At 48.8% G+C, this 16,992-nt stretch overlaps 1 protein-coding gene across 1 annotated transcript in view; it reads left to right on the top strand.

Moving 5' to 3' along the window:
* Positions 1 to 16,992, top strand: part of LOC146075782 (uncharacterized) — a 31,592-nt gene that overhangs the window by 12,297 nt on the left and 2,303 nt on the right. Inside the window, exon 3 of the mRNA XM_083185371.1 lies at positions 6,425 to 7,546. Within this exon, the coding sequence (XP_083041497.1) occupies positions 6,600 to 7,546 (947 nt within the window). The 5' untranslated portion in view covers positions 6,425 to 6,599. The remainder of the gene's footprint in view (positions 1 to 6,424; positions 7,547 to 16,992) is intronic.

The raw sequence follows: 16,992 nt of genomic DNA, 5'->3' as shown, positions 1-16,992 counted from the left end.
GACATGGACACCAATGAAGTGCCACACTTATGTCAACATTTACATGTGTTGACCTTTCTGTGTTGATTTTTACTTGTGGCGATTTGCGTCACACCCCACCCCCCCCACAACCCCCACTCCCGCGATTCATGGCACACACACACACACACACCTCCCCCGCGATTCTCGGCACCCTACCCCGTGACCCCCCCTCCCATGATTCATGGCACACCCCCGCGACCCCCCCTCCCATGATACGCCGCAACCCCTGCCCCGTAACCCCCCCTCCCGCGATTCGCGGCACCCCCCACGATTCGCGGCACCCCCCACGATTCGCGGCAGCTCCAGAATTAAATTGCACATGGAAAACACTGACATGGCTATGGTTTTTTTTTTCATTTTTTTAATGTTTTCATATTCATTCTCATGTGTCGACATGGACACCAATGAAGTGCCACACTTATGTCAACATTTACATGTGTTGACCTTTCTGTGTTGATTTTTTCTTGTGGCGATTCGCGTCACACCCCCCCACCCCCCCCACTCCCGCGATTCACGGCACACAAAAACCCCCCGCGATTCTCGGCACCCCACCCCGTGACCCCCCCTCCCGTGATTCACGGCACACCCCCCGCGACCCCCCCTACCTTGATTCGCCGCAACCCCCGCCCCCGTAACCCCCCTCCCGCGATTTGCGGCAACCCACCCCGCGACCCCCCTCCCGCAATTCTCTGCAATCCCTCCCCTCCCGCGATTCGCAGCATCCACCCCCCCACAACCCCCCTCCTGCAATTCGCGGCACCCCCGCGACCCCCCCTCCTGCAATTCGCGGCACCCTCCGCGACCCCCCCTCCCGCGATTCGCGGACACCTAAGTTGCAATACAGGGCATCTTTCATACAATTCTAACCATATTTCTCATATACAAACGTTCACAAATTAAGGGGGCGCAGCCCCTTACGACGGTGTGAAGAGCGCCCGTAGGGCGCGATGAATCACCTAGTATATATATATATATATAGGTACTTGTTTCCTAGCACGGCCACACCGATTAAGATCGGGGTGATCGTGCTGAAAAAAATCGGGTCGATCGCATCGCATGCGATGCGATCGACGCGACCGACCGATTTTTCACCCGATTTTTTCATTAAATCCAATGTAAATTGGGTCCCTGGGACCCAATTTTACATTGGATTGAATGAAAAAAATTCCCAAACCCCCCAAATTCAAGCGCGTAAACCCCACCCCACGATAGACGGCAACCCGAAGCGTGGCGAGCGCAGCGAGCCCGCGTCCTCCGACCTTTTCATGCCCTACTATCCACTAGGGCGTGGAGTGAGAATAGAATAGTGTGGCGAGCGCAGCGAGCCACCGAGCCCGAAGCGTGGCGAGCGCAGCGAGCCCCGCGAGGGGACGCGGATACCTTCACAGGTAAACGCGTCCCTTCGCGGGCTTCACAGCTGTCCGCGTCGCCACGGACACCTGTGAAGCCCGCGAAGGGACGCGTATAACTGTGAAGATATCCGCGTCCCCTCGCGGGGCTCGCTGCGCTCGCCACGCTTCGGGCTCGGTGGCTCGCTGCGCTCGCCACACTATTCTATTCTCACTCCACGCCCTAGTGGATAGTAGGGCATGAAAAGGTCGGAGGACGCGTACCGCCGCCCCTCGCGGGCTCGCTGCGCTCGCCACGCTTCGGGTTGGCGTGTATCGTGGGGCGACGACGGGGACATTTATAATGTGAAATGGGTCATATTGACCCATTTCACATTTTTGGACATTTTTACACCATTTCAATGTTAAAAAATTTTTTAACATTGAATCCTATGCAAAAATCGGGTGCATCGCGTCGCATCGCGTCGGGACCAATGTTAATGGTCCCGACCGACGCGATGCCCCCGATATTTTAACTTCCCGACAAGATTTCAATGTTAAAAATTTTTTTAACATTGAAGTCAATGGAAATATCGGGGGCATCGCGTCGGTCGCGTCGGGACCAATGTTAATGGTCCCGACCGACGCGATGCACCCGATTTTTGTTTCCTAGCCGGCAAAATGGACCTGATTTCAAAAGAAATCGGGTCCATCGGGGTAATCGTGTCCCTTAATTAAGGGACACGATTACTTAAGATTGTGGCCGTGCTAGGAAACAAGTACCATATATATATATGTCCCATATGACCGGCACTCTCCTGTTGGTCAGACTGGTCCTGCTTACCCGGGCGTTGCTGATGCTCCCTTTGATACTTTTATACAGAACTACTGTTGCACAAAGCCATCATACAAGTGTTTTTGCAGCAGCGTCTGTCTATGTGGAAGTAGTTTTATCTACACCATCTTGTCTACCCTAGTTTACATCTGGAAGAATCACTATAGAAAAAAGCCACCTTATAGGTGACTTCACAGCAACTCCATTCTAGGTGGACTCAGTCCCATCTATACCACCGTGTCTACCCTAGACAACATCTGGAAGAAATTACGGTCGTCTGACCACGTAGACCGTGCATCCGATCCTGTTCCACTTAGTCCGGTTTTAATCAAACCTCTATTATTGGGCATTTGTTGAATCGATAATCTTGTGAAGATTCTTCATATCTAGAAGAATTTGGGACCCAATTTACCCTCATCTCACAAGGACCCTTAAAACTTTTTAAGTTGACACACATTCAAGATTGCGACCTCTATTTTATTGAGTTCCATCATACATTTTGAAAATATTTGAGGCATCCCCTTGTATTCTTCCATTGTGTCTATTTTAAAACCCCTGATGAAGTCTTTCTAAAGACGAAACGCGTTGGGTTATATCCGTCTTCAAAAGAACTGAGACACCACACGTTTTTATCATAAACGTTTTAATAAAATATGTTAATTTTTCAAAAAATGTTCTGATCATTTACAAACCTGACTTGAACACTGTACTTAAGGTGGTGGAAATCTTTGGCGCTCTCTATTCTCTCTACTATCCATACCTTTTGTCTCCCACTAACAGGGGAGTCTTTCTAGAGTAGCAGCCTCCTGTGTGGCGCGACTAGAGTCACCCCTAGTTGTATATATATATATATATATATATATATATATATATATATATATATATATATAGGTATCTATATATAAGCGAATAAAGCATTGAAACATTGCTGTTACTACAGCCTGCAAGTCTTTATTTTCGAGAGTGCCGCACCTCCCCCTTCCACACAGATATCTATCTATATCTATCTATCTATCTATATATATATGTCCTGATATCCGGCACTAGCAAAGAAATGATGCAACTGCTTGAGGTGCCTCCAATTCCCTTTAGGAAGGGAAATAAATATGGTAATGTCCGTTCGTGGCACTCAGAAGACTTTAAACAGTATATATATATATAGTCCATGTAGACGGCACTGACAGGGCTTGTATCACCAGTACTGATATGCACAAACAGGCTGCTCACACCATTATATAGCAATATAATTTCGGTCTTTATTGACCTACGTCAGATTGAACAAATAATCAACTGTACATTGCTTACCTATATAGACACCACCATCACCTGTGACGTCACTCCTCAGTGTCGCGCAGCCTCCGCCGCGTCAAATGCCAGGCGCCTTGTCAGGGCAACCTTCAAACAATAAAGTGCATATTAAACCTATATACAATGACAAGACATGCAAAACAACTAGCAGAGAAATGATATTAATGTATATTACTTTAGTAAAGCAGCACTATAATGATAAGCATATACAGCTAAAACAATATATGTCTATAAAAACATGTGAGACTATAATTATCATTTAATCCAAAAGGGGACACTGTATTCAAATGGTGTATCCACCGAGCCTTACACTGTAGTAACAGTTTTGACCGATCTCAGCCCCTGGGGTTAGCTGGTATCTAATCAATGATCTTATACTTAATGGTTGATATCACATGTTTCAAATCTCTGAAGTGTCTAGGCACTGGTTGCTCAGGGCAACCAGGTCTACCTTCCAGTGACTGTCTAATGCTTGATCTGTGGGCTGCTGCCCTTTCTTTGAATGGGCGGATCCTCTTGCCCACATACATTAATCCGCAAGGGCACCTGATGGCATAAACAACATAAGAGCTATTGCAGGATAGGATGTGTTTGATGGGGATACGTACTCCAGTATGTGAATGTGCGAACGTGTTCCCTATTTCTAGGAAACTACATGTAGCACCCCCCAAACACCTGTAACATCCAGGTTTTTTAGTGAGAAAGGTGGACTGTGTGTTATCCTGATGGGAAGAAATATCGTTTTTTACTAACAATTCTTCAAGCTGTGCTCCCTCCTATAGCTTGGTAGGAGAGTGGCATTTTTGAACATCTTTAGGTCAGTATCCCTAGTTACCATGGGCCTCAGATCCCTAGCAGCTCTAGTTATCTGGGTACTGGCTCCAGTGTAATATTGGACGCTGGCAAAATCAGGCCGCGTTTGAGTGTTTATTCTGGCACTGCGTGCTCTGCTATGTTGGGGACATCATACCGAAGGCACCGGGATCAGTTATGCAGTATGCAGTGAGTGCCAGAACCATAATATATATAATAATGCTGGGCTACTGAAGGGTGGAAGTTCAGCAGAAGTCAGATGGCAGCTGCACTGCACTTGCCAGGTAAAGGGAGGGCAGGTAAAGGGAGGGCATATGGGATCAGTACTCCCACCCTCTAGCTAAGGGCCCCCTGTGGTTGGAATGTATTTTTTTTTTTAGCTAAAGGTTTTGTGCATGGAAGTGGGGTAGTGCTGCAGCTTCACCTTCACCTATCTGCCAATGTGACAAGGCTGAGAGGTTTGTGCTGAGCTCTGATTCGAGGAGCTCATTACATGCTTCTCATGCCAATGGGGGACAGCAGCAGCCTAGTCATGGGAGGGATTTTAATCAGAGGCAGCACTGAGCCTATGAGGTGTCCTACAGTACTACAGAGTAAGGTGCAGAGGGACAAACACAGGCTTTTGTATGTATATTTATATAATATATCCCTCCCTGCAGTTATTTATTCACCAAGTTTATACTGCCTTTTCTCTGTGTTCTGACAGTGTAATATTCTCCCATGCAGTTTGCGGTCAGTAATGACAAGTGCAAGGGGTCCCCCTGTCGAAAATTCCCCGGGCCCTCTGAAGGCTTAATCTGGCACTGCCTTATGGCAGAAATCAGGCTGAAAAGCAGGCGGAAGTGATGTATTAAAGCATTTCATCTCCTTGGCAACACTTTCCTCTGCTAACTGCCCCTGCTCACACTCCTCTCCTAACATAGGCGAATCTATAAAAATGCTAATGGGTGGCGCGCAAAAAGCTCCCCGGCACAGAGTCCCGGCAGGCAGACTTCACAGCCGCGATCCCGGGGGTCCCGGCGTCACAGGGCAGCAGCAGGCGAGAGGGCTCCGCGGGCAGGCGGCAGTACAGGGGTATATTCATTTTACTTTCTCCCTAGTCTGGACGGCCACAAGCAAATAGGAGCTCGTGATCCGGCAGCCGCACCTGATTGGCTGCCGGACCACAAGCTCCTATTTGCTCGCAGCCATCCAGACTAGGGAGAAATGATAATAGTAACGGAGCAGGGCAGGGTCACCAGGCTGCTGCTGCTGCTGATTTGAAAGGTAGAGATGATCCAGCCACAGAGCGCACAGACAGCGCTCTATGCCGAGCAGTCTAATGGGTGGTCCAGTGCACCCCCGGACCACCCCCTAGATTTGCCTATGTCTCCTAACTGCCCCTGCTCACACTCCTCTCCTAACTGCTCCTGCTCACACTCCTCTCCTAACTGCTCCTGCTCACACTCCTCTCCTAACTACCCCTGCTCACACTCCTCTCCTAACTGCTCCTGCTGACACTCCTATCCTAACTGCCCATGCTTACACTCCTCTCCTAACTTCCCCTGCTCACACTCCTCTCCTAACTGCTCCTGCTCAAACTTCTTCTAACTTTCCCTGCTCACACTCCTCTCCTAACTTTCCCTGCTCACACTCCTCTGCTAACTGCTACTGTTTGCACTCCTCTGCTAACTGCCCCTGTTCACACTCCTCTTCTAACTTTCCCTGTTCACACTCCTCTGCTTTCTTCTATTGCTCACACTCCTCTCAAAACTGCCCCTGCTCACACTCCTCCCCTAACTGCCCCTGCTCACACTCCTCTCCTAACTAGCCCCTGACAGGAAGTGAGTAATGCACACCCTCAGGTCAGAGTATGGGATTATACAATTCCTATAGAAGCCTTAATAGATTGTGTATTATACTCAGTATCAGTATCTGCTGCAGGATGATAGAGGTCTCCATGCTGCACATACTGTATGGCTGGAAATAGGGATATAGCAATTTGGTGACATACATATATTAAAACAATGGTAAATGCCTGGGTCATATGAGTTAGTGCATATGAATGTACATTATATTACTGTATAGTAGAATTACCTCAGTTATCTTTAATTTTAATTATATGTGTATTTTCTTGCAGGACAAATAAGTAACAAGAATTTAATTAACAAGACACTTTGGAAAGATACATTGTTCTCAGATCAAGTCACCTACAGACGTCATTTCTTCTTAAACCTCTGGAGGAGTCACTAAAGCAATTCTCATGTTCTGCATAGGAGAAACCTTCTGAAGCTAAATTGTTTCTCATCTAACACATGATGAGTCTGACCGGAGAGAGACCACATCTGTGCTCTGAGTGTGACAAACGCTTTACATGTAAATCAGCGCTTCTCAGACATCAGAGGAGTCACACAGGAGAGAGACCACATCTGTGCTCTGAGTGTGACAAATGCTTTACACGTAAATCATATCTTCTTGTCCATCAGAGGAGTCACACAGGAGAGAGACCACATCTGTGCTTTGAGTGTGACAAACGCTTTACACGTAAATCACATCTTCTCATCCATCAGATGAGTCACACAGGAGAGAGACCATATTTGTGCTCTGAGTGTGACAAACGCTTTACATGTAAATCAGATCTTCTCAGACATCAGAGGAGTCACACAGGAGAGAGACCATATTTGTGCTCTGAGTGTGACAAATGCTTTACAAATAAAGCAGATCTTCTCGAACATCAGATGAGTCACACAGGAGAGAGACCACATCTGTGCTCTGAGTGTGACAAATGCTTTACACGTAAATCCGATCTTCTCACCCATCAGAGGATTCACACAGGAGAGAGACCATTTACATGTTCTGAATGTAGCAAGTGTTTTACCTTAAAGTCACTTCTGGTCAGACATCAGAGAATTCACACAGGAGAGAAACCATATACTTGTTCTGAATGTTGCAAGTGTTTTATACAAAAGTCACATCTTGTCAGACATCAGAGGATTCACACAATGGAGAAACCATATAAATGTTCTGAATGTACCAAGTGTTTTACCCAGTACCCCGACCTTGTTAAACACCAGAGGATTCACACAGGAGAGAAGCCATTTAAATGTTCTGACTGTAACAAGTGTTTTACCCAGAAGCACAACCTTGTTGAACATCAGAGGATTCACACAGGAGAGAAACCATTTATTTGCTTAGAATGCAGCAAGTGTTTTAACAGTAAGCGTAATTTAGTTACACATCAGAGGAGTCACACTGGACAGCAGTAATTTACATGCTATGAGGGAATAAATGTATAATGTGCTTCTCAACTCCCTTGTATCACTGCCCTGTATTACTCACATGGTTGTGGTTGCAGCTAATTTCCGTGTGAGTTGGCCAAACTGGCCTGGTAACTAGGGGCCTTATTCTGCTTGGTGTTTTCCATTCCGAATTCTTTCGGAGGATGCTTTTTAGCCACCTGCGCATGCATAGGCAACGCAATGCGCATGTGCAACGCATTGTCTCCGCACTCGTTCTCACCAATACAGTCCAGAAATGTGTACCGAATCGACTCGGGAAATATGGGCATACTATGGGCGTCATTTGGCCCTACACAAGGGCGCGGTTTCAAAGTGGGTAAATCTGGGCGTACACGAGGGAGTGCACGAACTGTGGTAGGCGTACATTCGGACATGACACCGACTGCAAACGAACCAACACGCATAAAATATGCGGTCTCCATAAGCAAGTTTCACTTTGCGGAGAGCACTTGTTCATGCGCTAGGCATTCGGTTCGCCCAATTAGTACGCCCGCACCTGAAGCACTCTCAGCTGACCACAATACAATCCACTCCTCTACTCATTAGTGATTTATTACACTCTTTTCATAGGTTCAATTGGAAGCATTGCTGCCTAAGCTGCCCATTACTAAATACAAAAATACTAGGTGATTCATCGCGCCCTACGGGCGCTCTTCACACCGTCGTAAGGGGCTGCGCCCCCTTAATTTGTGAACGTTTGTATATGAGAAATATGGTTAGAATTGTATGAAAGATGCCCTGTATTGCAACTTAGGTGTCCGCGAATCGCGGGAGGGGGGGTCGCGGAGGGTGCCGCGAATTGCAGGAGGGGGGGTCGCGGGGGTGCCGCGAATTGCAGGAGGGGGGTTGTGGGGGGGTGGATGCTGCGAATCGCGGGAGGGGAGGGATTGCAGAGAATTGCGGGAGGGGGGTCGCGGGGTGGGTTGCCGCAAATCGCGGGAGGGGGGTTACGGGGGCGGGGGTTGCGGCGAATCAAGGTAGGGGGGGTCGCGGGGGGTGTGCCGTGAATCACGGGAGGGGGGGTCACGGGGTGGGGTGCCGAGAATCGCGGGGGGGTTTTGTGTGCCGTGAATCGGGGGGGTGGGGGGGTGTGACGCGAATCGCCACAAGAAAAAATCAACACAGAAAGGTCAACACATGTAAATGTTGACATAAGTGTGGCACTTCATTGGTGTCCATGTCGACACATGAGAATGAATATGAAAACATTAAAAAAATGAAAAAAAAAAACCATAGCCATGTCAGTGTTTTCCATGTGCAATTTAATTCTGGAGCTGCCGCGAATCGTGGGGGGTGCCGCGGGGGTGGGTGCCGCGAATCGCGGGAGGGGGGGTTACGGGGCGGGGGTTGCGGCGTATCATGGGAGGGGGGGTCGCGGGGGTGTGCCATGAATCATGGGAGGGGGGGTCACGGGGTAGGGTGCCGAGAATCGCGGGGGAGGTGTGTGTGTGTGTGTGTGCCATGAATCGCGGGAGTGGGGGTTGTGGGGGGGGTGGGGTGTGACGCAAATCGCCACAAGTAAAAATCAACACAGAAAGGTCAACACATGTAAATGTTGACATAAGTGTGGCACTTCATTGGTGTCCATGTCGACACATGAGAATGAATATGAAAACATTCAAAAAATGATAAAAAAACCTTCAAAAACTCATGTCAACCTTTTTCATTGTCGACCATAGCCATGTCAGTGTTTTCCATGTGCAATTTAATTCTGGAGCTGCCGCGAATCACGGGGGGTGCCGCGAATTGCGGGAGGGGGGGGTCGCGTGGTTGGGTGCCGCGAATCGCGGGAGGGCGGGGTTCACAGGGGTTCCGGTGGGGGGTTGCCGCGAATTGCGGGAGGTGGGGGGTCACAGGGGGTGCCGCGAATCGCGGGAGGGGGGGTTGCGGGGGGTGTGACGCGAATCGCCACAAGAAAAAATCAACACAGAAAGGTCAACACATGTAAATGTTGACATAAGTGTGCCACTTCATTGGTGTCCATGTTGACACATGACAATGAATATGAAAACATTCAAAAAATGAAATAAATCTTCAAAAACTCATGTCAACCTTTTTCATTGTCGACCATAGCCGTGCCAGTGTTTTGCATGTGCCATTTAATCCTGGGGCTGCCGCGAATAGCGGGGGGTGCCGCGATTTGCGGGAGGGGGGGGTTGCGGGGGGTGGGTGCCGCGAATCGCGGGAGAGCAGGGTTCATGGGGGTTCCGGTGGGGGGTTCCCGCGAATTGCGGGAGGGGGTCGCGGGGGGTGCCGCGAATCGCCGGAAGGGGGGTTGCGGGGGGTGTGACGCGAATCGCCACAAGAAAAAAATCAACACAGAAAGGTCAACACATGTAAATGTTGACATAAGTGTGCCACTTCATTGGTGTCCATGTCGACACATGACAATGAATTTGAAATTTTTTTAAAAATTACAAATAAATCTTCAAAAACTCATGTCAACCTTTTTCATTGTCGACCATAGCCATGTCAGTGTTTTGCATGTGCCATTTAATCCTGGGGCTGCTGCGAATTGCGGGGGGGGGGGTTTGCCGCGAATCGCGGGAGGGGGGTCGCAGGGGGGGTGCCGCCAATCGTGCAAGGGGGGTCGCGGGGGGGTGTCACGGGGGAGGGTTTGCCGCGATTCGCGGGAGGGGGGGTCGCGGGGTGGTGGTTATGCCGCGAATTGTGGGAGGGGTCGTGGGGGGGTTCTTTTTGCAGCGAATCGCGGGAGGGGGGGTCGCGGGGGTGTTTTTGCTGCGAATCGCGGTAGGGGGGGTCGCGGGGGAGCGGGTGTTTTTGCCGCGAATCGCGGGAGGCGGGGGGGCGCACGGGGGGGGAGGTTTTGCCGCAAATCGCGGGAGGGGGGCGCTCACCTGGTGGCTGTGGAGTAGCAGTGCTGGGCAACATGGGAAGGCAGTGGGTGTCTGGCACTGTCTGTGGGCTCACTGGGCTGGTTCTCTGTCACATACCTCCCAACATGACCCTCTCCAGGAGGGACACAATGCTCTGTTTCTAGACTTCCCCTTAATGTATGATTGCCATCACCTGTTTTAAACAGGTTAATTTCTCAGAAAGGTGTTCAGCACAGATGAAGGCAATCACACATTAAGAGGAAAGTCCAGGAACAGAGCGTTATAGACACAGACACCCACTTTGAGTGACAGATGTAGCCAAATATATAGGAGATTCAAAAAATGACAAAAAAAACTTCAAAAACTCATGTCAACCTTTTTCATTGTCGACCATAGCCATGTCAGTGTTTTCCATGTGCAATTTAATTCTGGAGCTGCCGCGAATCACGGGGGGGTGCCGCGAATTGCGGGAGGGGGGGTCGCGGGGGTGGGTGCCGCGAATCGCGGGAGGGCGGGGTTCACAGGGGTTCCGGTGGGGGGTTGCCGCGAATTGCGGGAGGTGGGGGGTCACGGGGGTGCCGCGAATCGCGGGGGGGGGGGGGTGTGACGCGAATCGCCACAAGAAAAAATCAACACAGAAAGGTCAACACATGTAAATGTTGACATAAGTGTGCCACTTCATTGGTGTCCATGTTGACACATGACAATGAATATGAAAACATTCAAAAAATGAAATAAATCTTCAAAAACTCATGTCAACCTTTTTCATTGTCGACCATAGCCGTGCCAGTGTTTTGCATGTGCCATTTAATCCTGGGGCTGCCGCGAATCGCGGGGGGTGCCGCGATTTGCGGGAGGGGGGGGGGGTTGCGGGGGGTGGGTGCCGCGAATCGCGGGAGAGCGGGGTTCATGGGGGTTCCGGCGGGGGGGTGCCGGGGTGCCGCGAATCCCTGGAGGGGGGGTTGCGGGGGGTGTGACGCGAATCGCCACAAGAAAAAAATCAACACAGAAAGGTCAACACATGTAAATGTTGACATAAGTGTGGCACTTCATTGGTGTCCATGTCGACACATGAGAATGAATATGAAAATATTCAAAAAATGACAAAAAAACTTCAAAAACTCATGTCAACCTTTTTCATTGTCGACCATAGCCATGTCAGTGTTTTCCATGTGCAATTTAATTCTGGAGCTGCCGCGAATCACGGGGGGGTGCCGCGAATTGCGGGAGGGGGGGTCGCGGGGGTGGGTGCCGCGAATCGCGGGAGGGCGGGGTTCACAGGTGTTCCGGTGGGGGGTTGCCGCGAATTGCGGGAGGTGGGGGGTCACGGGGGGTGCCGCGAATCGCGGGAGGGGGGGTTGCGGGGGGTGTGACGTGAATCGCCACAAGAAAAAATCAACACAGAAAGGTCAACACATGTAAATGTTGACATAAGTGTGCCACTTCATTGGTGTCCATGTCGACACATGACAATGAATATGAAAAAATTAAAAAAATTAAAAATAAATCTTCAAAAACTCATGTCAACCTTTTTCATTGTCGACCATAGCCATGTCAGTGTTTTGCATGTGCCATTTAATCCTGGGGCTGCTGCGAATTGCGCGGGGGGGGGGGGGGTTTGCCGCGAATCGCGGGAGGGGGGTCGCAGGGGGGGTGCCGCCAATCGTGCAAGGGGGGGTCGCGGGGGGGTTCTTTTTGCCGCGAATCGCGGGGGGGGTGTTTTTTCCGCGAATCGGGGGGGGGGGGGTCACGGGGGAGGGTTTGCCGCGATTCGTGGGAGGGGGGGTCGCGGGGTGGTGGTTATGCCGCGAATTGCGGGAGGGGTCATGGGGGGTTCTTTTTGCAGCGAATCACGGGAGGGGGGTCGCGGGGGTGTTTTTGCTGCGAATCGCGGTAGGGGGGGTCGCGGGGGAGCGGGTGTTTTTGCCGCGAATCGCGGGAGGGGGGGGCGCGCGGGAGGGGAGGTTTTGCCGCAAATCGCGGGAGGGGGGCGCTCACCTGGTGGCTGTGGAGTAGCAGTGCTGGGCAACATGGGAAGGCAGTGGGTGTCTGGCACTGTCTGTGGGCTCACTGGGCTGGTTCTCTGTCACATACCTCCCAACATGACCCTCTCCAGGAGGGACACAATGCTCTGTTTCTAGACTTCCCCTTAATGTATGATTGCCATCACCTGTTTTAAACAGGTTAATTTCTCAGAAAGGTGTTCAGCACAGATGAAGGCAATCACACATTAAGAGGAAAGTCCAGGAACAGAGCGTTATAGACACAGACACCCACTTTGAGTGACAGATGTAGCCAAATATATAGGAGATATGCTGCAAACACGACTGCATTGTTGCTATTTGACCAACATTTACACTGCAAGCAATGGACAGAACTTTGTAAACCAAATATAAATGTACATTTCACTTTTACATTCAGCAATAACAGAACACATGTGGGGGTAAAATAAAAATGTATTACATTATAACAAAACATAAGAACTTGTGACCATGTTAATTGGCACATGGGTAAAAATAAAGGGAACATAATAATAATGAAAAATAATATACAGAATGTACAAAATTTATTTCATTTTATACATAACCACAGCAGAGTCATTAGGAACACATCAGGTGGCTTCACAAGAAAAGTATAGGACCAACACTTCGAGAACAGCAGCCAGTAATGGTAGCAGAAAGAGAGCAACAGGGGAACCAACCAAAATATTCCAACCGAAGGCACTACAAATGTGGGTACCCTTTGCACGGTATTGGGTTGCACACGTGAAGCTGACACACACAGCAAAATAAAAGATTTGGGACGACATAAGGGCGGAGATTAATGTGGATGCCACCTCACTTGCGTGGCCGTTTGGCCCTGGTAGGGGCCTGGCCACGTGCAGCAGCACTTCGGCCATGGCCACGTTGTGCTGGTGGGTTGGGTGGAGCAGCTGCTGTGGAAGGGGGTGATGGTGTTCCCCTTCTGGCAGCAGGGAGTGCTGGTGTTGGAAAAGCACCAGAAACGGCTGATAATAGGGCCCTATTGGTGGTGATTAGCTCCGCCAGAAGCTCATTATGGCGGATGAGGAGGTCTTTTATACATACCAGCAGGTCATTTTGGCGAACAGCTTGATCAGCCATGACCTGCTGGCTGCCAGCTATTGCCTGCTGGCTCCCAGCTATTGCCTGCTGGGTGCCGACAATAGCCTGCATGACCTCCTCGGTCCTACTCAGCCGCTCTGCTGCTGACTCTCCCTGCTGATGAATGGTGTTAAGCAGCTGGGTCCACCCGTGCACATCCGGTGTGGCCGGTGGCGGCTGCTGCACCTGGCTGCCACTGGTGGCAGGTGGCACTGTCTCCTCCTGTACATACTGTATATAGAATATGTTATGTTCACATGCTGTAAGGGTTAATGTGTGTCATGAATATAGTAGTAATGTGTTTCAGTATATATTAGGATTTAATTGATTCAAATAGACAACAATCCCTTTTTAGTGAGGTTGCCTAATTGCATAAGTGGGTCATGTGTTCGCTGTGTGTGCTCCGAAAAATAGTGTTGTATTGACCGTAAACACTCTGCATCGGTGCCTACGGCCAGGTTCCCGTCCGTTCTAACGCGGTAAGACCGTGCTTACGCTGTAAGACCGTGCAGAATCTGTACGTGTCCACCGCACGCGCAAGGTTTGTATGTGGTCCGTACACACGCCCAATTCTTAAAGAGTGAGACCGTCCGAATGCGGGGGCTCAATGGGCGTTTCTACGGACGATGTCCGCATAGCGTTGTGTGCGGCCCGCTCCGTAAGAATTCGGGAATGTACGCACCGATCAGAATAAGGGCCCAGGTGACCTCATTAGTTCTTTTGACTTCCAATATCATCTCTATGCTGATGATACTCAAATCTACCTTGCCTCCCCTGACCTTTCCCCCGCTCTCCTCACTCGTATATCCACCTGTCTCTCTGCTAACTCTTCCTGGATGTCCCAGCGCTCTCTCAAACTTAACATGTCCAAGACTGAGATGATCATCTTCCCACCCTCCAGCACAACCTCACATCTCACAATCTCATTATCTATTATTGGCACGACTATCACCTCTAGCCCCCAAGTACGCTGTCTTGGAGTAATCCTTGACTCCTCTCTCCTTCAAACCACATATTCAACACCTCTCACAAACCTGCCATTTTCATCTCAAAAATCTTTCCAGAATAAGACCTTTTCTCACTCAGGATTCCACTAAGACCATTATCCACTCACTGATCATATCCAGGCTGGACTACTGCAAATCTCCTCCTAACTGGTATCCCTGACAAATGCCTGTCCACTCCAATCTATCCTCAATGCTGCAGCCCGACTCATCTTCCTCGCCAAATGCTCTACCTCCACCTACCCTCTTCTACAAGCCCTTCACTGGCTTCCCTTTCAGAATTCAATTCAAACTTCTCATACTCACTTATAAAGCCATCACCCACTCCTCTCCCATTACAGCTCTGACCTTATATCCCTTTACACTCCCAATAGTCTCCTTCGCTCGGCTAACACCTGTCGGCTTTTCTGACGACTTATTCCCTCCTCCCACTCCTACCTCCAAGATTTTTCACGTGCTGCTCCCTTACTCTGGAATACTCTACCTCTCCCCCTCAGACTCTCCACTTCTATACAGAACTTCAAACGGGCTCTTAAGACCCACTTCTTCACCAAACCCAGCGAACTGTCCTCCTAACCTTCTGTTCCTCGCCCTATCTACCCCTCTTATGTCACCCCTGTCTGTTTGCCCCCCCTCTTTAGAATGTAAGCTCTCACGAGCAGGGACCTCTTACCTCATGTGGTTATCCTTTCTTACATCGGTAGTCTTCCACTGCACCAAAGCATGCTGTTTGCTGCCACCTGGATACTGATGTTGCAGTAATTGGCTGATGTTCATTTACCCTGTATTTGTCCTGTATTATCCTCAACTGTAAAGGTGCCTATACATCTACAGATCGATTGTCAGATTGGGCTGGTTGGAACAAAATCCTGTCAATGGATGCGAGCAAATTACATCTGACCATTTGCTTTGAATTGCTGGAAAACTGCCAAAAATTGCCATTCAAATATTACCAGGATTTTGTTCCAACCAGCCCAATCTGACAATCAATCTGTAGATGTATGGCAGCCTTTAGTCATTTATAATGTGTACTCTGTAATTGGGCGCTGTGGAACCCTTGTGGCGCCATATAAATAAAGGATAATAATAATTTTTTGATGAGCTGATAACGACCACAAAAGATTAGTTAATGTTCATTATGAACCTTTCATAAGACTCACAAATACATTCAGCAATAAACAACATTATAGGCAGCAGTGTCTTCATTTTAAAATTATTTTTTTTATCAGGTTTTGTATATGTGTCTATTTAGAGTATAGTTTAGCATTAAATCATTGGGAGGTTCCTGTTGCTGATATGCAGGACGGGACTTTCTGCTGACACTCTGCCTGGACAATAGGTGACTCCTAAACAAAAGGTCCCTTTGGTGACATAACAGGAGGCCAGAGGCTGCTGTGATCTAATTAGAATACAAGGTGTTACCCTGCCAGGGTGTAATTAGCATTTCCCATTGTAGTAAGTGGCTTTAGGAATATTTACACCTCATTTACAAGACAAGGAGCTGGGCAGGAGGAGCTGCCGTGGTGAATGACTGACTGTATACTAATGTTATGTGACCCTAATTTACATGTCACCTCTCAGTGTGAGAATTCCTGCAGGGCATCCTGGGAACTACTGGGGAGAGATGGGGAGGAGAGACTATAAATAGGCTGTATCAGGCCACTGGGAGCTGATGGAGGAGCTGCTGGATCAGTTACTGGTTGGAGAGCTGGGAGGACGGAGGAGTAAGAGAGAGACAGAGGAAGGATCCCCAGAGTAAGGTAATTATATTATACATAATAATATACTGATACATGAACAAACCTCTGTAGATATTCTCTTGTTATATATACCGAAATAATTTTATCTTATGAATGGTTACATAGAATTACAATATAATTTTATATGAAAGGATATACTACTATTACTATATACAGTACTACTGTGTTCTATATTTCATCTGTTAATATGTATTTAAAAAATAACTAGATATTACAATGTACAACATATGATTCCACATTATCCTATAGTAGTAGATATTTATGAAGAATTAGGGAAATGAATGTAAGTATGAGCCAGATATGCAGCAGCTGGGATAACTTAGTTGTTGCATAATGTTAGATAATAACCTTGCACCCCCTGCCCACATGTATAACACTTACTTCTCCAACATCCCATATTACTGCTGCAGCACCAGATCACAGCACTTGGGGAATTGTGCAGCAGCTGTATCCACAGATATATAAACTATAGAGAAGTCTCCAGGTACAAGAAGCAGCAGCCATGTTCCTGGAGACTGGCACATGTGCTGTATACTCTGGCACAATATCAGTTTCTAATTTACTCAGGGCTGGGATTACAAGTAGGCAGCTGCCTAGGGCAGAAGGATCGGGGGGCACTGACTCTGCCTTTCATAAAATTAAGGATTTGTGTAACAACGGCTTAATGCAGGTGATTGCTGTCAGGG

The sequence above is a fragment of the Crinia signifera genome, chromosome 4, assembly GCF_055691185.1.
Source record: "Crinia signifera chromosome 4, ASM5569118v1, whole genome shotgun sequence".
Taxonomy (NCBI): Eukaryota; Metazoa; Chordata; class Amphibia; order Anura; family Myobatrachidae; genus Crinia; species Crinia signifera.
Note: the sequence above shows the minus strand (reverse complement) of the source record. Positions and strands in the feature narration are given on the sequence as shown.